Source organism: Manacus candei, unplaced genomic scaffold (assembly GCF_025592945.1).
Source record: "Manacus candei isolate 608988 ecotype Guabito, Panama unplaced genomic scaffold, ASM2559294v1 h1tg000043l, whole genome shotgun sequence".
Classification (NCBI taxonomy): domain Eukaryota; kingdom Metazoa; phylum Chordata; class Aves; order Passeriformes; family Pipridae; genus Manacus; species Manacus candei.
The window spans coordinates 941,575-967,382 of NW_026138091.1; the positions used below are offsets into that span (position 1 = coordinate 941,575).

The 25,808-nt window shown below is 36.6% G+C and overlaps 1 protein-coding gene across 8 annotated transcripts in view; it reads left to right on the forward strand.

The window, feature by feature from the left end:
• Positions 1-25,808, forward strand: part of PPP1R12A (protein phosphatase 1 regulatory subunit 12A) — a 112,603-nt gene that overhangs the window by 39,108 nt on the left and 47,687 nt on the right. For all 8 annotated transcript variants that reach the window (XM_051795711.1, XM_051795715.1, XM_051795714.1 and 5 more), the window contains exons 3-4: positions 15,882-16,000; positions 24,340-24,499. In XM_051795711.1, coding sequence (XP_051651671.1) covers positions 15,882-16,000; positions 24,340-24,499 — 279 coding nt within the window. The remainder of the gene's footprint in view (positions 1-15,881; positions 16,001-24,339; positions 24,500-25,808) is intronic.

Below are 25,808 nucleotides of genomic sequence, written 5' to 3' on the forward strand. Positions count from 1 at the left end.
TTCAAATAATGTACAAAACTGAATTCTACAAAGCATAATTTCAGATGAAGCAAAATTGGGAGAAGGTGAAAGGAACTTTTAATTTGGGTAAATTATGGATCTTATGTACATAGTTCTGAAAAGATTACAGCTAATAGCTTGTCATCTTTCAGTTCTTTATGATTTAGCATTTTTGTAAAGAACATCTTCTGTTCTTTTCCTATTTTCGTACAAGAGAGAAGAAAGTCAGGGAATGAGTTCTGGTGTTCCCTAACTTTGTTAATGAAAGGCTGGGAGCGTCTGACCTGTGCTTCCCTTTCTCATCCTCCTGTGGAACTGCCTATTGCCAGCTTTGTAGAGCTTCTCAAATTGGAGACTCAGCAATCTTATTTCTGCTTCCTCTGCTGGTATCTTAAGTCTTCTTAGGGCTTCCTTCAGATGTAAATAGCCGCAATTTATTTCTCTTGAAATAGCACAATCTTTTAAGTTCTCCAAATTTGCAAAATTACTTAATATATAGAATTTGTTTACAATGCTTATATTTTTACAATTCATGAGAAAAATATTGCACGATAATATACTTTCATTATTTCAGGTTTGCATGTTTCAAAATCAAAAATTATGTCTAAGAAAGAAACTGAGCTAGGAGATGAGGATATTTTCTGTTACGAAATGCATTTTTATGTTTAAAATCTTAGAACCATAGAATAGTTTGGGTCTGAAGGGGCCTTTCAAAGGTCATCTAGTCCAACCCCCCTGCAATGAGCAGAGACATCTAAAACTAGACCAGGTTACTCAGAGTTCCATTCAACTTGGCCTTGAACAATTCCAGGAATGGGGCATCCACAACTTCTCTGGGCAACCTGTTCTGGTGTTTCATCATAGAATCATGTAAGTTGGAAAAGATCCAAGATGATCGAGTCCAGCTTTTGACTGAACACCACCATGTCAACTAAACCATAACACCAAGTGCCACATCCAGTCGTTTCTTCAACACTTCCAGAAATGGTGACTCCACCACCTCCCTGGGCAGCCCATTCCAATGCTTAACCACCCTTTCAGTGAAGAAATTCTTCCTGATGTCCAACCTGAACCTCCCCCAGAGCAGCTTGAGGCCATTTTCTCTTACCCTGTTGCTGGTTGCCTGGGAGGAGAGGCCAATCCCCACCTGGCTACAACCTCCTTTCAGGTAGCTGTAGAGAGTGATAAGGTCTCTCCTGAGCCTCCTTTTCTCCAGACTAAACAATCCCAGCTCCCTCAACTACTCCTCATAGGACAATCATTTCCCTGATCCTGCTGTCCACACTGTTTTTGATACAGGCCAGGATGCCATTGGTCTTCTTGGCCACCCAGGCACACTGTTTGTTCATGTTCAGCCAGCTGATGACCAGCACCCTTGGGTCCTTTTTCCCTTGGGCAGCTTTCCAGTCACTTTTCCCCAAACCTGCAGGACTGCAGGCGGTTGTTGTGACCCAAGTGTAGGACCTGGCACTTTGCCTTATTGAACCTCGAACAGTTGTCCTCAGCCCATCAGTCTGGTCTGTCCAGATCTCTCTGCAGAGCCTTCCTACCAGAAGGGTAGAGCAGATTAACACTCCTGCCCAACTGAGTGTCATCTGTGACCTTACTGAAGGTACACTCAACCCACTCGTCCAGATCATCGATAAAGATCAGTATTAAACAGGACTGACCCCGAAACAGAACCCTGGGGAACACCAACCACTAGCTGAATTCACCATTCACCATCACTGTCTGGGCCTGGCCATCCAGCCAGTATTTTACTCAGTGAAGAATGAATAAAGAGTCCAAGCCATGAGACACCAGTTTCTCCATGAGAGTGCTGTGAGAAACCTTATCAAAAGCTTTGCTGAAGTCCAGGTAGACTTTATCCACAGTCTTTCTCATCCACTAGGTGGGACACCTGGTCATAAAAGGAGATCAGGTTGGTCAACCTGTGCTGTCTGCACCTGATCCCCTGATTGTCCTGTACGTGTCACTCACAGTGAAGAATTTCTTCTTAGTACCTAATCTAAACCAGCCCTCTTTCAGTTTGAAGCCATTCCCCCTTGTCCTGTCACTACATGCCCTTGTAAGAAGTCCCTCTCCAGCTTTCATGTAGGCTCTTTTACGTACAGGAAGGCTGCTATGATGTATGTCCCATAATGTACACATTCTTCCTAAGTAGTACCTACTGGCACTCAGATGTTCCCGAGTGAGGGCACTCATATGCTGGAGATATGTGAGAAGTACCGAATATGTAGGTGGTAGGGAGCTTCTTCGAAAAAAACTCTGGATATCTCAGGGAGCCACCACTCAGCCATGTTTGGGCACTGGTCCCATGCTAATTGCGAAGGGGCTGAATGAATTCATGGCATGGCCTCCACTTGTTGGGGTTTTATTTTGGTTTTACTAACTGTGCTGTCTGGTCAGTGGGCTTGTCATTGCAGGTATATTCCCTGTCACTGTTATCCTCTCCTGTGTTCACCACTCCTATTGCATCTTCTCCCAGCAGTATCTCCTGTCCCATTTGAGTTTTCTGGCCTTCAGAACAGCTGTATTCTCCTGAGTATGCTTCCTGTCTCTTCTAAAAAAGCGAATCTTCCAGTTTAAGAAATGTTAGTCTTACAGAAGGCCACTTCAAGTGAAATATACAGCAAGAGAACATAGTATAGTGTGAAATAAAGTGTCAGCTGGTTGCACATGGGGAGTTGTGCTGTAAAAGCAAAAATTCTGGTGTGGAGTGCAACTGCTCCGTTCCTTCTGTAGTTTCTGCTATCTGTAAGTGCTAGGAGTGTTTCAGCTTACTGGAAATTCTTTGAATACTTTTAATTTTAGAATTCCCTGCTTAAGTTGCTGTTCATCTAGTTTATGATTATGTGAATTACCTTACAAGTAATTGTAATATGAACATGTTTTCAATTATAATTCTTCAAAATTGCCAAAACAGGTGGATTTTGGGTAGCACGTTCTCTTTTTCTATTCATCTCCATTTTTTTCATTACACAAAACTTTACACAAAGGAGCCTTTTTTTCTCTAATGTGCTAGTATGAACTAAAAAGTCAGCATCAAATGCTTTGTAAAATTTTAGTTATGTGGATAAAAACTTTTATGCAGGAGGACTTGAACAGAAATTTTGTGTACATTCTTTAAATGGTATTTAATGGGTAGGATTAAATTTACCTTTGTAAGACTCCTGTAAAACTATTTTTATATATAATGAATTATTTTATTTGATAGATCTGTTCTACAGTTTAAAAGCATGTATATTTTTTCGATATCAAGGAATAGACAAATTCCATTTTAGAATGTAAAAAATGTAATGGAGGAGGGAAAAATAGTGGCATTTAGAAAACAATTCTAAAATGCTTCTTTTTTATTTCTCTCTGCTTTGTATTGCACAAGATTAATGTAAAATAAAACTGAAATTATAGAAATTTCTGGTCAAGAATTAAAGTTTGTGTTGAAAATTTATTCTCCTGTGGGTTTTGTAGGATGCCTAGTTGTCAGTGTCTAGTTGATGTATTTCGAACCTTGTTTGCAACTGTACAGTTATACTACTTAAATATGAATGCTTTTTCATTGTACCCAAAATGAAAAAGGTGCATCTTCCAGCAAGTGTAAGAAAAGCATTTTTCAAAACCAACTTAGAAGTCAGTGACAGTTACACTTTTGTGCAAAAAAACCCCACAAAACAAAAACTGAAGGAGGAGAGACATGTCTGCTGAGGGCAGAATACCTTCATGTAGTAGGTATTACAACAGTTTGCCCAATGTTGCTGTAGATACTAAAATTCCTCATGGATTCAAGGGTCGAGAAGTCCATGGAGGGTGGATATATAAAAAAAATACAAATGCAGAATATATACGTACAAATGGGATCTGGTTCAGAAAGTTCATGAAAGTAGATGGAAACTGGAAAGGTATTACGGGAAAAATAGCATGTATTTGCTCCATTTTTATTCTCTGTGAAGGTCTAATTTCTGGATATAGGCTAGTTGAATGAATGCTTGAACTAAATCTGTATGTTTGAGAGCCATGTTTGATACACAGTTACGTATACAGACCCTAAGACTTAGCACATTTTCAAAATACACCTTCATTATTTTAGAGGTTTTAAAGGGTGAAGCGTGTGATTACAGTCAGAAAGAAAATCTTGTAAAGTTCAGAACCTTCTCACTCAGTTTATTTAGGAGGAGAATAGCAACTTGACCAACTCTGCTGCTCTAAAACCCAGCTCACCCACTTTCCTTCCTTCCTGCAGTATACCTATGTTGTGTCCTCTCCTTCCCCTAATATTTAAAGCAGACTTTAAGAGGTTTGTGTGTAACCACTCGCTTGTTGCTGACGCCCAACTGTTCTTCCAGACTCCAGACACCTGAAAGTGAACCCAGACAAACTTGTTTGCTGAAGCCTCCGCAAACCATTGTCCCAGGATGTCCCTATTTTAGTAACAGGCCATTAAGACTAAATGAGTGATCATTGTTTGATATACAGAGGACTCAGAGACAGTCCTGCAAACCTGTAGTTGGATACCTGGATGTTCAGTGATAGGGTGGTTTGCTTACAGCTCTAGGTGGCTTGTGGGGACTGCTGTGGGTGCTGGCTGGTAATGATTCCTGCTTGTGCTCTTCTGACAGCAGCTAGTAAAGAGAATCCACTGCAGTTTCACAATATGCTTAATGAGATCTAACTTGAAACTACTACCGAAACAAGGAGATACTTTCTTCCGTCCTCGGTTTTACTCACTCCACAGGCTCTTGCTTCCTCTCCTGCATTATCTAATTATCACACAATGTGGGAATTATTAGCATAAGACTAACCTTCACGGAGTTTGGAGGATTTATTCTCTTTTGGATCAGTGAACAGACCTGCTTTGCCAGCAGCAGTTGGCATAGATACGCAGGTAAAAAAAACATCTGAGCTGCTTTTCGGACATACCTAGTACTTCTGATCAGAAGCGTGGCTGTGTAGAGGTGCAGTGGTAGAGTGCTATGTTTCATCTCCCACTTCATGAACCTGAAGCAGTTGGTACTGTTGAATGTTCTTTGACGACAAGTGAGAGTGTTGGTGTCAGAAAGTATGTTTCAGAGCAGTTGTTTTTAATCCATTTCTCTCAAAGTTTTAATCACTTTATCACCTGAAGCTGTTTCTTACTCACTGGGGATTTTTAATCTCAACTCTTTTAATCTAAATCTTTAGGATTAAACACTTTAATCCTAAAGAGCAAAACATTATTTAGGCAGAGCAGACCTATAAAAATGCTAGGGATGGCTTCTGTTCCTTCAGCTTTGTTCCCAGTTATGGTTGTAAATAATTGAAGTGATATTATTAATGATACATTCAGAAACGGATCTTTGAAGGATAATCAGAAATTTGGATTTGTGAATGGCAAGGTGAAGTTCATGGTTTGATATAAACCACATGGAAACTGATTATGCAGGCTGGTATGGGGTTTGGTCTGATAGAGATGCTGCAAGGTGAATGAGTGGTTTTGTCAGGATTCAAGACGTTTCTTTAAATGACACTAGGAAATGTTAACTGCAGGAGTAGAATTAAAAGGAAAAAGAACCAAATATGAAACTTGATACAACCCATTCAGAAAATGAGGACTTCAGAAGGATGTGTTATAAAACAAGCCACGTGCCAAAATAAAAGCAGGGAAAGAAGATTTATTCCCAGCCAGAGAAAAACAGCTCTTCTAGAAGAATGACGGACTGTTACAAGTTGATACTGATAAAGACGCAGTGTTTGTTTTGAGAGCTGTGAAAAGGTCACTGCAGGCTTTGGAAGATTGTTTCAGGTAATTAATTTCCATCTGCTGCCATCTTTCTGGAAGAATAGATTGGGAAAAAACATTAATGGGAGAGAAAATATGCCAGTATGGTAGTCCTCTGTGTGGTGTCCCCTCCCTGCCAGTCAAAAGTGTGATACTTGTTCTTTATTGGCAACATAAAAGTTTCTCCTTCTCCAAGCTTGTATTGGATATCTGCAAGGATAAAGCTAAATTCTGTTAGATAAAATAATGGGGAAACTTGGAGAAGATCAGTGAGCTAATATCAGTTGGCATTTTTTTTCTGAGGATGTACTGGGGCTGTGTACCGTTACCAGCATGTTTTTACCACATATATGTACATCCTGTGAATAATTAAATACTGATGAAGTTGTTATGGTTGATGGTGAGATTCCCTTTTTAAAATCATGTCACTATGTGGTAGAATTTACTCTTTTCTACTGTGTAGCTGTGATCTGATGTGTGGATAAAACCCACTTGACAGAAATACACAGTAAGATCTAGTTGATGGGTTAGAGGAAACTATAGGACCCAACAAATTTGTTACCTGTTTGTTCAACTGAGTGTAGGAGACCTGGTCACTCAAGAATGCACAAAGGCAGTATGTGCTCTCTAGCTGCTTTCTATCAGGTTGGGTTACTGTGTGCATCTCTACTTGTGACCGTAACTATTTTTTAGTAAGTATATTGTGTTTCTGATCTTCTAAGGCTAAATGTACTAGAATTTAAGTTCAGAGATATGTTCCTCAGGGACATATGACTTAATGGAAAGTCAAGGGACTGATCTCCAGTGTAAAGCTCAGAGCACTGAAAAAGAATTTGAAAGTGCAGCTCATGTCTCAAGAAACCATCCTACTTTGAGAAGTCATGTACATAGGAAAGATCTTACTTATCATAAAACAATGGTTTTATTGGTATTCTGAGAACAATTTAGAGTAAATACCTTACCTCTGAATTCTGAAGTAGAATGTGATACATATGGAAGAGAAGACATACATAAGAGTGATAGATATGGAAATCTGGGAGCTTGGATAGACTCCCAAGAAATGTAACACTCAGTTCCTTCCTGCCTGGTATCTTGTGGCCCATTGCCACAGATAAACTCCTATTTTCTAGGTATGACTGGAACATGAGAGAACAGCTCTAGATACATGAGCAACCAAGTTTTGAATTGCACAAATGCTTGGTGAGTATGGCATACTGTCACACGTGAGTGCCTCATCAACTAATTCAAAATTACTGTTTGAGAGAGAGGTCAATCTATGGAGTTGTTAGTGCCGTTGACTGTTGAATGTAGTATTTATTCAGTTATCTGGTATAAAAATAAGTTAATTCACAGTAAAGTTGGTTTGGAATATTGATTTTTAGGAGAAAACAAGGATGTGGTATAGATTGTCACTCCTGTGCATCTCAGTTTTTACTTTCTTTCAGCTTTTACTTGAGTGGTTTTCTTTGTTGTGAGTTTGACCCTATTCGGGCACACAGAGTAGACTTTCTAATGACTCTAAAGCAATTTATGACCTGTTTGTCCTTTCTTAAAGCCATGTCTTTTGTTGGCTGTCCTAAACTGCGTCATTTCATTGCAAATGATCCTAATCTGTGTGTGTTTTTCTAGCGTTATCCCTGACTGAGGCAGCATAAAAGCTGTTTGAATTCTTCTGAAATACATGTAAATAAATGTATTATCTCTAAACATATAGTACTGCTATGCATTGATGAGAGTGAGTTATTTGGATACAATTCAGATACTAAGACACAGAAGTGTGGGGGTTTTCAATAACAGCAGATATGACAGAAAAAAAGTATAAAAAAGGAATTATTTGAAACCTCTTTATTACAGATGAGGTACTGCTTATCAAATTTGAATAAAGAGTAGGAATTTCTTTTGGAAGAAATGTGATTTCAAGGAAAATTAAAGTGGACTGGACATTTAACAACTGCCATGAAGTGCAGATTGTTGATATCTAACTAGTGGTCGTACCAAGTTCAGTACTACTGAGCGATGCTAAAACCTTCACCGTGGTAGTAATGTTGCCTTGTAGAGAGATATGCTCACTATATTATTACATAATATAATTACAAAGAAGGTAAGTTCTGTGATGTAGTAGTTATGTATACACTAATACCTGTTTAGCACAATAAAAGAATTGATCTTGGTTTAAATTTTTCTGATATAAATGCCAGCAAGCGGCTGTAAGCTTGTTAAGTCCATACTCATAACTTCCACAGAAATAGGAATCAACAATTACAAATTGTTATTTGTGGTGCTAATATACCCAAATTTAGCAATTCTGCTTTTGGCACAAGGCAGGAGGGATGGTGAGCTACTGGTGCCATCACATCTTGTTAGTGGAGAATTAGCTGAGGAAGGTGGGCAGCAGCATAGTTTTCCCTCCTTCTCCTCCTTTTCTGTCTCCATGCTGCTGTTACCTCTTCTTTTCAATTAGTGTAACTCAAAACCAATTTTTTCAAGCACAGAGAGTGTTGTGAGCTGGAGTTACTGTATGCACTCTGTAGCTGCAACGAGATATTTTTCAAACTCAACCCTCATTTTTGCACAATAGGGTGCAAACTTTAAAGGAGAGAACGCTTATTCACAAAGTGAAATTAACATCTGATATGCACTTTAAAAACACTTTTTGTTTTGCTTTGTATCATTCCTGCTGAAGTTTTTGCCTGGTATTCGTCCTGGCATTGCCAGGCTCAAGTTCTGTCTTTTTTTTTTTTCTTGTCTTTTTTTTTGTATGCAGGTTTACACCATGTGTTTCCCTATATGGCTTTCTTCACGTTTTCTACTTTTGCTTTCCTCACTCACTGTTTATTTTCACCTGCACATTGCTCTGCCACCTCTCATATGTCTTTCCTCTGTATGGATATGGCAAAATATGAAGGCTTAGTTGCTTTTCAAATGCTGCAAGTAGGAATTTTTCCTGTTCCATCTTTACAACATTAATGTTTAGGTGGCCACCTACGTACAAATATTTCTAGAGCTTATTGCTGGCTTTTTTCAGAGACACAAGAGGACTAAGACTAACCAGATACTGTTATCTACACTGTTTCTTTTATGCTCCTGCATACCAAGAAGGAAGACAGATCTCATTCTAGTTACTGTGCTTCCTTGGGCCTAGAAGTTGTAGTGGAGGCTAGGTACAACCTCCTATGTGCAGACCTCAGTGATGTGTTGGTATGCTATGAAATGTTGGCTTCATAATCATAAATATGTTTTTCATACAGGTACAGTATTTAGAATTGACAGTGCTGTTTACATAGGAAGATATTTTTTGGTTTTTTACTACTTTGATAGCTTTGGGAGTAGTTGACAATTTTGAAGCAAAGATGTGTTTCTGTCCAGGATGCCTTTCGTAACAGCTTCATGAGGGAAGATCAGAAGCTGGACTCGATGCTATCTGAAAGAGATACTGCATATTGAAGGACATTAAAAAAGTCTTTGCAAACTGGTTAATAGTTTAGAAAAAAGGCACATGCTGAAATTTGGATTATACTGGTGAAAATAGAAAATGTCCCTTTGCATTTGCTCAGAATCATTTGGCCATTTGTTTCTCAACTATTCTTTGTTATTCTTTTTTTAAACCTCTCTAGCTATCTGAAATTGTCAGGTTTTGTGTTCTGCAAGAGGAAGTCATAAATTTACCTCAGGTCTCTTGCTGATATCAGCTGTCCTGTATTTCAGGATAAATAGTTGTCTAGTTATGCCAAATAACCCTAATTAGTCTTATTTAACTTGGTGTTTTGCATAGTTGCTGGCTTGATACTGCTCATGGTGGGAGCATTCCTATTTAGAAAGTGCTGCAGCATTTTTTTTTCAAGAGAGAGAGCTATGAGTGAAAATCTTCTGGACTTTGTGAAGCATCATAACCTTAAAAGTGCCTGAGTTTTCTCATTATTTGATTTTAATTTAAATGCCACTGCAGAAGCCCATCTTCCTGTGTCAGTCTCTATTCAGTTGTAAATGTTCAGAGGCAGAAGGCTGAGGCACAACAGTAACTGACAGCGTGGGATGGCATTTTGCAGAGTGCCTAAATAAGGCACCCCTATGAGTTTGACTTAATTGTTTTTCACGTCATTTAATTCGTTCCACTTCGGTCATAAAATCATGCAGGAGAAAGGATTCTTGGCCCAACTGAATTTCTACAGTTTTGATTCTGATACTGAATGTGGATGATTTCCTTCTGTAAATCATAAATTCAGGAAAAAAGACAACTGCAGGAATATTTCAGCTGTGGAGAAAGGAGGTCGAGGGAAATGACCTGTCAGTTTTCTCCAAAGGGGGCGAGGAGATTCCCCGTTGTGCAGAGCAAGGGTGCTGTGCGAGCTGCCCCTGCCCAGGCAAACAGGACTCCTCCACGCCTTGCAAGACCTGCCAGCTGTCTGCCCCATGTAGCACACGTTTTAACACTCTCCACCAGGTGATTACAGGGGTTACAACATACGTGGCCAAAACAGTGAAGTTGTGGGGTTTTTATCCTTACGTTTATATGGGCTTTGAATTATGTGTTTAAAAGCGATTGTAACAGTGTGAGAGTGAATGAGGGAGTCTTTGAGGGACAGCTGGACTCTGGCTGTTCATTCCTGTTCAGCCAACTGAGCATTTTCCTTGAAACTTGCCTGCTGATGCAGGGCATATGTGTACTGTGTACCACAGCAGAATTTAGCATAATGTTATGCTAATGCTACTGGATTTGCTTCAGGTTTATATTATTCAAGACATTCAAGAAAAATAAAAAGACTAGGCCTTTCTTCAATATCTTATTTTGAGAACTACATCTTATTAATGCAAAAATCACAAAGAAACTATAATTCTGTCTCTCCATATGTTGTATATGCAGGTAGGTATACCTCTGCTTGCCTGGCCTTTAAGTGTTATTTTTGCTGCAGGTTGAAAAACAAAAAATCCCAAACCAACAAACCCAGACCCAAAACAAAACCACATTTGAGAAAGACAAAGTAGCATGAGCTTGAGGTAGCATTTCTGCTTCTGTCTGACTTAATAACAACATTGTTAGGAATTCAGATTGAAAGTGAAACTCTTCTACAGTTAGAAAATATTTAAAGAAACATTTACAGACACTTAAACCAATAGGAGGTCTGAAAAGGGTCAGGTTTTACAGTTTTAGTGTATCTTTGACTTTAAAAAAAATTGGAAATAGCAGTATGAAAATTTTATATTTTTTATTTGATAAATATCTCCTGAAGTTGATTGTTTAACCAGATATATTAGATATATTTTTATAAGTTATTTGAGTGATTTACAAAGGTGTACTTTTAGAAGTCTATTGATACTTTATATTTAAAAAAATGAAGAGAGAAACAATTCTGAAAGGCATTTTAAAAGAAGGCAATTTAAATTCATCTTCCAAAGATGTTAGAGTTTTTAATTTATTTTTACATCCTGTGGACTGTGTGCCGAATTTTTTTCATTGTTGGTTTCTTCAGATGAGGGCTTACACAGCTGCATGAACACAGTGACACTTTCTGTCTCTGGCTCCCTATTATTATTCAGTAAAGAGACTCTTGGAATTAATTTGAACTCCACCATCTATGGATTTTTTTAAAACCGGCTGGGTTTAGCTGAAATGGCTAATTAGTTAGAAGTTCTTGGCAGATCAGTTGTGCTCACAGTTGGTGCCCCCACTTGCCATTAGGCCATGTTTACTGGGAAGACCACATTGGACATGCTTATTTCAATATTTTTTAGGAGGGTCCCTCTCATCAGATTTTAGGAGTCAGGGACTGCTCTCCGGTCTTCTGACCAGTCTGAAGGGGCCACTCGTTTGCCCAGTGAGATCAGCAGGCACTTTGTAATGAACTGAATCAATTCAGGGAATACTTCTCTCCCTTCCCTGGGCTTACCACCCTTCTGGTGACCTTCAGATTCAGCGAGTACTTAAAGTTAATTATGTCCCTACTGACTTTGCAAACTTGTTCCCAGATGTTGTGAAATGAGCCAAGGTTCGACTGTAAACATATGTCCCTCTTTCTGGTGCTGTGATAAATAATATGAAAATGTTATCTGCAGTGTATCTTGTCTGCAGCTGATAATTTTTAGTAAATCCAAGTTTGAGCATCTCTAGATTCTTAAATTCTAAATTCACAGGTAAGACTCAACTTCATATATAAAGTGTTTTCAGAGAGAGATATTTTCCTCTGTTTACTTTGTGTCTATATATGCATTTTGTTAATAGATATAAACACAAAAATCAACTATAAGGGGTTTGGGTTTTTTTTAAATGCAGAATGCAGACCACGTTGCTAGTTAAAATTTTTAACTTCTAGTTCCTGAGTTTGGTTTTCCTGTGGAATATTTGAATTTTTACAGTAATCTCAGAGGTTTGTTATTTATTGTCTCAGATATACCGAGATTCCAACCCTCTATGGATGATATTGAAATGTATTTTTTGTAAAAGGATGGGAGAGAATCTCGGTTTCATAGTAATTCTAGAAAATAAATGTTTCTTTTTTTTCCCCAGGTTGTTAGTTTCAGTCCTCAGTAGCTATTGAGGAATATACAGCAGTGATTCCTAAAACAAAAATTTCAACTAGAAATATTTTTACCTTCATAAAAATATGGTATTGGAAAGCAAACTTGTTCTTTCAGTCTTACTGAGACTGCATAGTGCTTGTCATGAAAATATCAGGACTTAAGTATCAGGAATGATTTTATTTTCTTTTCCTGCTTTTGTCTTTCCTAGTATTCCTGGGATACTTGCAGTTCTCTATACTTAGACCACAAGAGCGTCTAAGAGTGGTACCTTTAACTTCTGTGTTAACACTTTAAAGTTTTAGCTCCAAAAAAAAGCATGGCATGAATCAAGTTACTGTTTCCTTCTTATCTGTTTAGATTTAGAATGAGCACCTACCAGTGTATTATATAGATTGTTATTCTTGTGTAACTGTCTGTTGAACATGACCATTTTTCAACAAGTGAATTTCAGAAGGTACAAATTTAAGTGCTACACCAAAAGTATTAGTAGGTGATGGTGGAAATCTTATTTGGTTTTACTTTTTCACTGCATCCACGTTTGCAAAAAACACCTTTTTCTAGATGTGGTATCAGAAGACATGGTTCTGGACTTTCTGTTACACAGCTTCGGTTTCCTTTTCATTGCATACATGTAACTGTATCAATTAAGTATCGGCTGAGGAAATGAAGTTATGTTATTTTTACGTACTTTAGAAAGATGAAATTTCAAGATGAAGGTAACACCTACTTAAAAAAGGTAAAATACAAGCAATTGTTTCTGTACATTGTTTGGGGTTTTTTCCCAAAAGATAGAAGACTTTTAAAATATGCATACATACCTACACACGCTGTTGCGTTTGAAGATTTTGGTGGTATGGTACCAGAATAACTGAAATGTCGAATACACTCATAAGTTACACTATAAGTTTTAATTAACATTTAGGTTGAAATACAATTCCTTCAAAAATTAATTTATTTACATAAACCCCAAAATCTTCTGATTTTTAGGATTATTCTGGTACTAGTTTCTGCTCAGTTATGCCTTACAAACTCAGGGCATCATGCACTTGGTCATGTTTACCAAGTCCGTTTTGTTTCTGTATGTGATGCAGAACTAGGTTATCTGCACACTTGCAGTGATTGCTCTCCTTTCCATTGGTAGTGCTAGGTTTCCTAATAAAAGCTTCTATTGCTGTAGGTACCAGGTTGACTTCATGCACTGTCTGAACCCTGTCATTGCTTTGCTGAAACTACTTCTACTGTAAATAAAGATAAACAAATGCATATGGGGTAATCTGCATGATGTTGGAAATAGAAAAAAATGTAGATTTCATTACCAGGCTTAAAAGGTGTCTTTAAAATCATTGGATTTTGAATAGTTTGATTTATCATGAGTAATGCTCTTTCATTTAGTTTAGTTGAGGGGGTCACTGTTAATTTTTTGAGAGGGATAGCAGAGGAGAGGCCTAGTTGGAGTGTGTGAAGGAGCGTCTGTAAAGGACAGTTAACACTTCTTCGGTGAGTAGTGTGCTGCATTTCATCTTTGTTCTGTTTCTTCCATCCCTTTAAATCCCGTGGACTCTGGGCATTTTCACTCATCCTTCTTTTGCTGATCAGGAAGACCAAAGCCCTGTAAGCGCCTGCAAAAGGAAAATCAGACAACTCTACTTCTCCAGCCTTACTAATCTCCCTAGCTCTGCTGATCTGATGTTGATCTGTAAGCAGCTTCATTTTTGGAGTCTACTTTAAAGGAGCAATTGATCATGAAGTTGTCCATGTATAGAAATAATTACTTTCTGAAATGCTATGCTGGCTTTTTATTAATTCCCTACATTTTCTTATGCATTCTTTCTTTTATCATGTCTATAAGTTGTTGGCTCAGTTGACCAAATACAACAGCTTCAATGAGATATGTATTTCCTTACAGAAGTAGTTTTCTGCTAGAGGTATTATGTGGAAACAGGTAAAAATCAATTTTTTTAAACATCACTTTTTCCTTGTCTATATTAGAACATACACGTTGAAAGAACATGACTGTTCACTTGGAATTGTTTAAAAAAGGTATTTTTGTCAGTGGTTGGCTTCGTTTTGACCTTGTGAGAAAGTTGGTTTCCCCACTGCTATTTCTGCCTGTTTAGCAGACACCTGCATAGCAATTACCTGATCTGTGACCGGGAGGGTGTTTCACTTTTGAAACAACACAACTGGTATTGTTGAGGAACGTTGTTACACTGTATTAATTTTTCATTCCCGCAGAAGTTACATTTTGTACCTGGAGAGAGGTAAGAGTTACAGCAGTGCACTCTTTTAAGAGGAATAGTATAAAACAGGCACCACATACCAGCATCAAAGTTGTTGGTGGCAACTGATGATGCATATCCCAAGAGATATGGTTACATTTCTGGGAATTAATTTTTACTTTGTAATCTGTTCATTCTTACCTCTGCTTAAAGTAATTACAGAGGTTTAATAACATGTACTATTTAAGTCATACAGTAAAAAATAGAAATATATGAAAGTACTTGATTCTGAGTTATTGAATAAAGATAAGGAAAATATAACTGATTCTGGATCTAGGACCATAATTAATTGGGAAAAGTTAGCCATCAATTAAGTACTTCAAGTAATTTGTATTAGTGTTGAATAAATTTTGTGATTGTCTCTTGCGTAATTTGGCATTCTGTAATAGTGAAAGTAAAAAAGCACTCTTCATTTCATCCACAAATGGATGAGTAATTCTTCACTATTTCCTGATTTTTTTTTTCTCAAATATATGGAAAATATAAATTAAGCTCTGCAAAGCAGGAGGTATGTTTGCATATGGAGGAAGTATGTTTTTTGCTTATGTTGACTCCTGTCATGGCTTAAAGTATTTAATTTTTTAGGGAAGTGGAAATATTAAGTTGCAAGACTGATCTGTATTGATGTCTTAATTGTTTATTAAGCTGTACGTTCTCAATAACTTCAATAGGCCACTGGTTTAATACAATTAAGTAATATAATTCTTGTATGAATTATTGTTGGAATTGATCCATTTGACTTCATTGGAAATTCAGAATTTTGGATTGTTGACTTCTGAGGCAGCAGCACATTAAATAAGAAAACATATAGAGAGGTTGGAATGTGTAAAGTACTGCTTGCTTTCTCCCCCTTGCCTCCTTCCCCACCAAAAGCTGACCTTACAAATACTTAGAAGAGGTGGTTCTGTTTTTATTAACTTCATGAAGCTGCCTAAGAGATCAGAAGTCATCATTCTGATAAAGTATAGAAACTTCCTGACACTGAATTTGTGAGCTCTAGGGTAAGTGACTAAATAAGAGGAGGTCATGGGAATTGGTGGTTCCACCCCTGTTTACCTTGTGTTCACTTTTGTTCAAAATCCAGCCATTTTGTTATTTCAGTTCTTCCAAGTATGTATTAAACATGTCAGGAGACAAACTGAAGACCAGAGGGCTATTTGAATTAATGGTTGTTATCTTGAAAAGACATACAGGTATTCAGGGGTTGCAGACAGTTACAAGGGTTTTTACTTACACCTAATATAATTGTTTCTATTAATTGTGTGTGTGCATATGATATGCTAATGGCTTCTAATGTTATTTACAGGTTTTATTTCTTTGTCTATTGGCAGGTATTTAATTAGTCAAGGAGCACATGTAGGAGCTGTAAATAGTGAAGGAGACACTCCATTAGATATTGCTGAAGAAGAGGCAATGGAGGAGCTGCTTCAGAATGAAGTAAATAGACAAGGTAATTTTGAAAATGGAAGGATGGTTGTGTTTACTGGACACTAAATATATTTTTGAAAACTTAAGCTAAATTGGGACTTATAGTCAGTTTATTTTCTGAAGAGAATTATTGATACAGTGTATAGTGTTTAAGCTGTCTTTAAGTGTATTTGCTCAGCCCAGCCTCTTGTGAAGAAAGAGGTCAGAAGTATTGAACCCAGGTGGTCAGTGGATTCCTGAATTCATTTAACTCAGCCAGAAAGTAGGTGTCATTCAGATGCTATGGATGGTATTCAGTGCATTTGGGACATGGACTTCTATATCCCAGCTTCAGACTAGGTCTAAAGAGATTCCTGCCTTGGAGAAAAGAGAAATAGGCAGGCAGTTTCAGGATGAGGTCCTAATGCACTCCCACAGTAACAAAGGTAACTGTTTCAGTTGACTACAAGAAAGCCTAGAATAACTAAAACAAGAATAAACAACTATCCTGTATGCCATAAATTTACCTTTGTGTCTAGTTCTGACCTTTTTATGACCTTTTTTATGACCTTTTTAATGACCTTTTTAATGCCTTTCTACAGCGACAAATATCTAAAACTATTCCTTGGGATAAGGAGTCTTAGACTGCAATTACCTTAGGCCTGAGAACCTGTCATGAGCTTTTAAGTTCCTCCTGGGTTTTTTTTGTGTGCTCTTCTGAAAACAGTATGCAGGTGAACATTCATATAAAACTTATAGAAGAGATATCAAGTTTTGACATTATTGTTTAATAACATATACCCTAAATTTATGCACCTTGCTCCTAGAAAATGGCTAGTACTGGCAGTAGTGTCTTTACAAGAGAAATTGGACTTTGAAAAAGAATACCAATTTATTTTTCCCCTCTCCTTACACTGCTATATTCCATATTCCAATCCTCAAACAGGTTTTTTGGTGAAAGGTCTTTGAAAATTTCTGGGTTTTCTGCTCCACAGAGAAAAGAATATTCAGTTGTTGTTGACTGACCGTTCTTGAGTCTGATAGAATTGTGCTGCTATCCCAGAACTTCGATGACAAGAACTAGGGTGCTGTGGTCTGAGTTACATATTGAAGGGAGATGACATTCAGAGTGAAGATGGAGCCTTTGAAGGGGGTGTACTAGGGGGCTGCATCTCCATAACTTCTAAACCCCTGCCTGCCTCTTAAAAGGCTTCTTCCTGCTTGAAGATGGTTCTTCTTTTATAATGTTGAGTTTCCATGTCTAAAGACAGATTTACATAATTTAACAGTAAACTAGTAATTGCTTTAGGCTTTGCCCTGATTTAATTTGTATGCTTAAACCCATTTAATGCCCAAAGCAAATGGTAAAAAGAAACTGGAAGACATGATATGTGAAATAAGAGATACCTACTCATACACAGAAGTAGACAATAGATTTGCAAAGGCTTTGATTCAATTAATTGATAGTGTTAACAGGAATTTGATTAGCAGTTTTTATACTTAACACACAAAGAGCATCAGATTAGATAGTTGCAAGTATTTTTTTTGTCTGTATTATCATTTCTCCATTTTAATTACTTGTTCTCTTTTCTAACAGTACTGTCAATCTTTGCTCAAGAGTTGTTTCTGGAATGTGCCTCAGACTAGATTCTTTAAGGTTGTTTTTTAAATGTTTGACTTCACTGATGTGCAATACTAATTGTCTGCAATAGCTGTTTGTAGAATTGGAATTATTTGGGGAACCAACTTTTTCAAAATCTCTTTTATATTTTGTTGCTTTTTTAAAAAGAAATTATTTGTTATATTGGATTTTACATACATTTTTACAATGCATATATTCAACATTACACAGTAATGTTTAGTCTTTTGCAAGTTTATGTCAATTATTTTGAACATCCCAATTGTAATGTTAACATTTGCAACCTAAACTAAATGCCACAAATCACTGAAAATTTCAGTGAGGTTTACGTATTTCGTAGTTAAAGGTACTATAAACTGTCTACTGTACTGTCTTTAAAAGGTACCTGTTCCCACACTGTAGCTATTAGCTTCCAAAGTAATAATTTAGGTTGGTTTAAAATCCTAAATTTCACTTGCTATGGAAAACCTGTTTTCCAAGCATTCCTCTGACATTTTTGTCAGTTGGTTTGCTTGCTTGTTTCATAGAAGCAGGGAAGAAGGCATGCAGTATCCCTCCTTCTGAATTTGTGTCTGAAGCTGTAAGAACTCAGGGCTTTTGCCTGCAGAGATGAAATCAGAGGAAATATTTCATGACTGTGCATGAGAATAGAATAGAAAGGGTATGAATCTGGATATGAACTTGTGTATATCTTACTAAATCATGAGACAGTTGTCTCAGCAATAAAGTTTTAATTATGTGCTTTTGATGACATCCTTAACTTGAATGTAAACTTAATATTAAATACAAAATGATTATTCAGTCATTATAATGATCACTTAGAGAAGTACCTAATTGTGTATATGTTGTGGCTAGAGAAGTTCAGAGCTTAAATAGGAACTTAATTGTTTCTCCTAATGTGGAATTAACAGTGATGCATTGTCACAGTTTCATCTTTGACTATACTTGTAGCAGAATATAATTATTCCTCCAGCAGTGGGATAATTCCTATTCCTTCCATGTAATGCACTCTTTCATATCATAGAAAGCAATGCCAGTTTTGATAATGCAAGTTACCAGTGAGGTCTGTGGAATGGTCAGTCTGGCTCATGTAATGGGTAATGGAAGATCATCCTATTTATTTTGAAAATAAACAAATAAACCTGGGTGCCAAAATATCCTACCTCTGCATAGGTAAAACATGCAGTGTGAAAAGTAAGTTGACATTTTCTGTAACATTTTTACCTTCCAACCTTTTCATGTGTTTATTCCTACATTAATTAGTTTCATTTTCGTGTTGCCTTGTTAATGCTGCAAGTATGGCTCCCTAGGTATTGGCAGTCAGAGGTGCTTGGTGGCGAAAGATTGCCTGGAAAGATCAGTCAGGTTCATTGAGATTTCAGATATGTTTGACTGATGACATTTGATGTTTGTTTCTTTTAGAAATCTGAGGAAACCCACCGTGTTAGATCACCCTTTTTACTGCTTTTGCAGGCCTTCTTTCTTTGTAGGAAAAGTACAAACAAACCCTTCCAGTTGTGCAGCTATTCAGTGTGCAAACTGATCAGTGGTGCACTGATGTACAGATGCCCAAATTTTTGCAGGTAATTGCAAAAATTGTATTTTAAAGACATGTCTTACTACAGGACAAAATGTGGGAGCCTCTGAAGACACTAAATTCACAAAAAGTAAATCACAGAATACAATACAGTTAATTTCTATGTGACATAACAGGCTTAATAAAAGGAAGGATCTGCAATGTTTGCTCATCCTATTTTAGCATTCAAACTCCAGAATCAGATCTGACTAGAGAGGAGATGGTCAGTGATCCAAAATAATCTTGTTGTTTTACAAGTTCTGTTGTTGTAAAGAGCATTGGATGTGAAAGAAGAGAGCTTTTCTAGTATTATTATCCAGTGTCTGTCTTTCTTCAGTCATGCTGATCTCCGTATGTGACACCTCTAAATTGCACGAAAGGGTTGGGTGCATTTTCACGTGTCCTCTTGTGTTCTGCTGGGCAAATAACATGACTGTTGATACAATGAACTCTGCAGTGATTGTGAACTAATGAAACAGATATCCTGTAACTAAAGCCATACCACTCTGATAGTAAGGAAAACATTTTTTTACCTTAATCTTCAAAGGGGAATTATTGGCTTAATTATTTTTTAAACTAAAAACCTAGTTTAGTTTTATATTTTGTGAGAAGATACCTTACATGCTTAGGTAAGATATAAAGATTTTTTGATACAAACACTTCACAGAAAGCAAAATCAAGTTTTTTATGGAAATTATTCTGAATAATGCTGAACAACTATTCCTTTTTCACTCCATGTGGTTTAACTGGTTTGTGTGTTATTAAAAAACCCTTCTTTTAGGACTTGTTTTGTTGTTTCTGCTTATGGCTGATGCCTTTACCATTGGCCAATCCCATGTATGTAGGTGCCATTGCAATCCTCAAAATGCTTTAGCTTCATCAAAAATATTATTTAGTTTTTCAAAGTGATCCCTCATGTTTCTACTCTACAGTGTTTCAACACAGAGTTGTGGAAGTTATCTTTTGCCAGTAGTGTAAACTTTTCATTTGCACTGGTGAAAACCAGCAGACTTGAAAGAGATGTGGCTTTAGTCTTGGCCAGCCCTGGCCAATTTTAAATGTCGTCTCTCCTCAGGTCTTCAGTAGGATTAACTATAATGGTTTGAAGGTATTTTTTTTTAGCTGTTTATCATCAGATGTCCTCTTAAAATTATTTTTAACTGCTTAAGGAGTTATTTTGAATTATAGGAAACATTCTCAGGAAGTGAATTAGTAGGGAGAGGTGATGTGAGGTGAATCAGGAGTTAATCATACACTGTGGTAGCTATTTATTCAGTAACTTGAAGTCAATCACTACTTTTGTTTCAAGGAAAGAAGTACATGTACCCCATTCTTAATTATAGGTAATGTAACAGGACTCTCTCAGAATTATTGCTTAACTCAGCTCTATTTATGTGGATAAAATGTGAGCTATTACATTTTTATATAAACATTCACTTCATGAAGTAAAAAGTGGGTTGATCTTCCCTGCAGTATCTATAAAACATGCCTTTATATGGCTGAGTTGTCCTGAAACAATGATTCAGCAGTTAAACTTATGCTGAATTTCATTAAATGCTCACTGAATGGCACACTGTTTTCAAACCTGTTGAGTAACACTTGTTGATCAGAAAAAAAGTGAAAACATTTAGTAATAAATTATTAATGATTTAAGAAGTTGTTAGGCTGCCAGAGAGGTTAATCGTACTGGTGGTGTGAGCGAGTGCTGTGGCTGAGGCTGAGCTGGGAGGCAGCGCATTGCCATCTATGGGCCGTAGGGAGAAAGGGTTGGAAACCTATGAGGAAGCGTTTTCTTTTCCCTTGGTATCTTAATAGAGTCTGGAAAACAACAGGAAAGAGAAAACCCGTACAAGGTATAATAAGGGCTGTTTGCATTCTGTTTTCTGTAGTTAATAATGGGAATTTTATTTAGCTAATCTCAGAGCTCTTCTTCTATGACACAAAGTTCAATTCCCGTTTTCATGCCAGTTATTAATGTGGAATGTTTTATTTAGATTGGCAAGATTGTGGTACTTTCTTCTGTTGAAATATGACCAGAAAATTACTGTCTTGTCAAGTAATGTATTGATGCAACCATTACTCCTCTGCAACCATTATATCTTGTTTGGGCTTTGTTTGTGATACTGATAGAAGTCAATATTCAGTATTAGTTGCTTTTTCTGCAGAAGCGTTGCTATTTTGACATAAATCCCTGAGTCTGCAGGCGTATCTGGAAAGTGTGCTTAGACATGACCCATTGGAGACTCAAGATCAGGGTTTGGAAGGAGTTTTTTCTCTGTTCTACCTTTATACAAAATTGCCTCAAAACAACCAGCCACGTAGATGGACAGTTTTACACTGATAGGAATTTGCATTGTATTCTTCAGGTGGAAAAGGTTACTCATGCTGATAAGGATTCACAGTTGGACTTCGGGCATGCAAAAGGGAATGGACATAAATATGACAAACAGAGGATGAGATATAAACTATTTATTAGCACAGTAGTGTTTTGCAGGCCACACTGATATGTAAATAACTGCAGTCTAGAGCATTATTGTCCCAGGATCTGCTGATTTGCACTGCTGTGTCATTCTGAAAGACAAGCAGATGCCAAGGCCCGGGAAGTTACAGTTTGCAGTAATTCACACTTCAATATGTAGGAGCCTTCTGGAGGAATGAGAATACAGGATTATCAATGCATTATTGATTCAGAGTTCCTGGTCCTCATTCTTCATATTGGTCATAAAATTTTTTGGCTTTTTCCTCTGCTGAGTGCTTCTTGTATATCTTCCTGCATCTTGCAGACTCAGCCTCCAGATTATAATTCTTCATGAGTTTCTGATAAAATGTAATTCTGTTAGTTTTTATTAAATTGTCAGAATAAAATGATTTTTTTAGTCAATTAAGTGAATGACTCTAGGAGTTTGGTCAACTGCTTAGAACGCTGAATGTTTAACCTGCTTCAATTATTTTATGATACTTTGTAAAATTTTATCTTTTGATTGTCCTTAGAATAAAGTTTTACCAGATTTACTTAGTCAAGAGACTCTCTTCTCCAACTGATCTTTCTTTGTGTTCTGTGTTTGTTTGTTTGTTTCTTTGTTTTAGTTTCTTGGCTTTTGGGGGGTGATTTTTTTGTTATTTTGTAGTTTTGTGGGGTTTTGTTTTTTCTTTTTACATATTTGTATATTCCTACATTTCAGGGAATTTTGATATAGGCATGTCATTTTCAAGGGTTTGGCTGCTCTATAGTTGGGGAATTGCAGCAACTATGGAATACTAATTCATACATAACAGATATATCACTCTGCTATCCACTGCCTTAAGGGTGTTTCAGCAATGCCCATATAATTGCTTTCAATCAGTTCACTGCTTTGACTTTCTAGTTGCCAGTGGACTGATAAGAGCTTGATGAATCTGTTTTACTATAATCTGTTTTACCACATTTTACACACTAGAATGATGCTTTGCATTACATAAAATCATCTCTATATTATCTGTGTGTTTTCATTTTGTGATACTAATAATTTCTTTAATGATGGCCACTTTGCTGCATACCTCAGTTTCTGCTGCATGTCTAAATGGGCAACAGTCAAGATGGATTTCATTTGGTTTCCATCCTCTGGGGATTCATTCATCCTGTAAAAGATTAGTAGCTTGCAGTTCCTTTGAAGACATTAGAGCTTGAAATTGCCATTCATTTTAAAGACTGTGAAAATTAATCAAAATTATTAATTATTTGGAGTAGTTTTGAAAAGAGATGTTCTAGCTTTGCATACTCTTGTTTGGGGTCTGCTTGATGTTGTGCTTTTACTAGTTGGACAGTTAGGAGAACTGTGTGATAGAAACAAGTGTACTGGAGAAAAACAGTTTGGGGAGAGATGAAGTTTTGGCGGGAATTACTGAAAGAATGTAGAATGAGATCTGAGTCAAGGGGCATCTATCTTTTAAGTGTTTTCAATCTTTGATTTAATAGGCTATACGGACTGTTGTTGAGCAGATCAATACCTGTTTCTAGATATGTTTTTATTATGAACAAGTTAATGATTTGCTCTACCAGAAATTAGAAGTCCAGAAGACAGAAGAACAGTATACATCTCCCAAGTCCGTACATACCAGTGTCTAAGATTAGAGAAGTCATCCAAATAAAATTGTTTTGCTGAAGGTTGGCCCACTGATTTTTCTGTTAAAGGTCAACTCAGATACAGTTTGTAATCTTGATGATCACAGTTACTAAAACGCTTCTCCTTACAAGTTGTCACCATTCAGGCATCGGAGATAGAACTATGCTTACGCATAGTTGTCTTCAAGACCCCTTTCCTGCTATGTTCCTAAGATTGCTCCATGTAGTAGTAATTAAAAAATGTTTACAAATATATGTTTGCTTTGCCCATTCAGGGTCTGTAATTCATTTTCATCTGTTTAACACAATGTATATACTTGTTGATGTTATAATGTTGGACTGCCTTTTTCCCTTTTCATCAGCGTGTGATAAGTTTTTGTGAGACATACTGTAAAAAGTTTACAGTGTTTTTGGTTTTTTTACTTAAGCTATGAAGTGACATATCCGAAGGGTTGGCTGTTTGAGTATAAGGTTTATGATTCACAGTGATAGAAGACAAACCAGAAATGCTGTAGAAAGTATAAAAAATACACCTCCATCTTGTCATCAGTGTTGAAAAGTGAGGCTGTTTCTCTTCCCATAGATAGCTCTTTGTAAAACAATTTTAGTTGTTTTCTTCTTTGTACAGATACATCAACTTATATGTATATATAAGACTTATATTTTAGTGCTTAGAAAGTTAAAATAGAATTTTCCTCTTTTTTTAACAGGTCAGTTCAGTGGTTATTACTGTGATAGTAGACATTCTTAAAATGGAAGAGCCAGTTTTAGTAGATTGATTTTTACGGTTATTATTTATTTATAATCCTATTTATAAACCCTTTTGTTAAAAAATGCATTATGCATGCAAACTGTCGTATAACACCAGACATTTCTATAACCTGTTAGGATTCATCTTCAAAAAGATATTCATCTTTAACTCCAAACATTATTCATATTGTTTAATGGTTATTTTATTGTATCACCTAAACATGGTATAAGATTTGTTACATAATTAAAATGAAGTATTTGAACTAAAATATTTTGTGTCCTCTCTTACCCTGTTCCCGTCCCTGTCTGAATTAGGGGTTGATATAGAATCAGCTCGAAAAGAAGAAGAAAGAATAATGCTAAGAGATGCAAGACAGTGGCTCAACAGTGGCCATATAAATGATGTCAGGCATGCAAAATCTGGTGGTACAGCACTTCATGTAGCTGCTGCTAAGGGCTATACAGAAGTCTTAAAGTAAGTGTGGTTTAAATGGAAACTTCATATTTTCTCATTTTGATGTTATGCTGCTTGGAATTGATAGAATTGGACACTTCTAACTTTTAGGAGCTGTATCTTGAAAAAATCAGTCTCTGAAACAATCTTTTCTCAAAGCTTGATTTTATGTTTTCAAGCACTCATAAATCATGATGCTGTTAGCTTTTATTTTAAATCGTTCGAAATATGAATACAGTGTACACATTTAACCTGAATACTTATTTAAGAGAAGGAAGTTGATAAAAAACTTGTCCTGTTTCTAAAACCAACTATGTAAACAAGCTTAAGACCTTTTTATAATGCCAGTTAGCCTTCCAGTTTGTACATATTTTCAAGACAACATATTTATTTGCAGACCTAAAGCAGTTTGTAATCCAGACTAAAAGTTTTTACACCTGAAAACTAGGTAATTTTGCATTTTGATATTGTTGAAAATCATGACTCTTGAAAACTTTCCTGGAAAACTTCAGGATTTTGGTGTCCCCTAATTGACAGGTAGTTTTTCATTAATATAATACCAATATATACCCCAACAGAAATTTAATTGTTTTTTCCATAAAAGCTCTACTTTATTTCAGTAAAGCATAATTAGTAATACATTGCTTTGCTGTGATTATAGATTTATTTGACTGCTTTACCAGTGCTAGGAGCACTTAGATATTGTAACATGAATGAAAATGAGCACACATCCTGACTCTGTGAGTATTGCTGCCTTTAAGGTCTGCAGAGCAATTTACTGAATGGGAGTTCTACTTCAAAAAACCCTGATGCTTCAGCATGACAAAGATAAATTATTCTGTTGGAAAAGAGTAATTTTAATTTTAGAGTAGTATGTGTCTGTAAGGGAGTTTTATCTATAATTGTTCCATGGTTTTCTAGCTCTCTCAGTTATTGTAGTTTTTTGCAGTCCAGTCCATATACTTTTCCTAGGAGGGGAAAAATATATGTGCAAGCAATTTTTGTGATTACTTCAAATTATCAAAAACGTGTACTTTGTATAGGATGCCAGACTGCAAGACTTTACAGCTAAGCATATGTGAAGCTTGCCTTATTGGAGGATACTACTATAAGTATATTGGCTCTTGAGAAACTGGGGGAATTTTTTGAGAAGAATACTTTGTGGTTATGTGATTTTTAACAATTATGGACAGTGGTACAGAGAGCTGTTAGCCCTTTACATAGAAGTGTTTGTTAGGTTAAGTGTCCTTTGTCACTTGGACGCTCACTTCAGAACCATGCTGAATTTGAGTATTGAATGCAGGCTGAATGACAGCTCCTCTATTTGAGG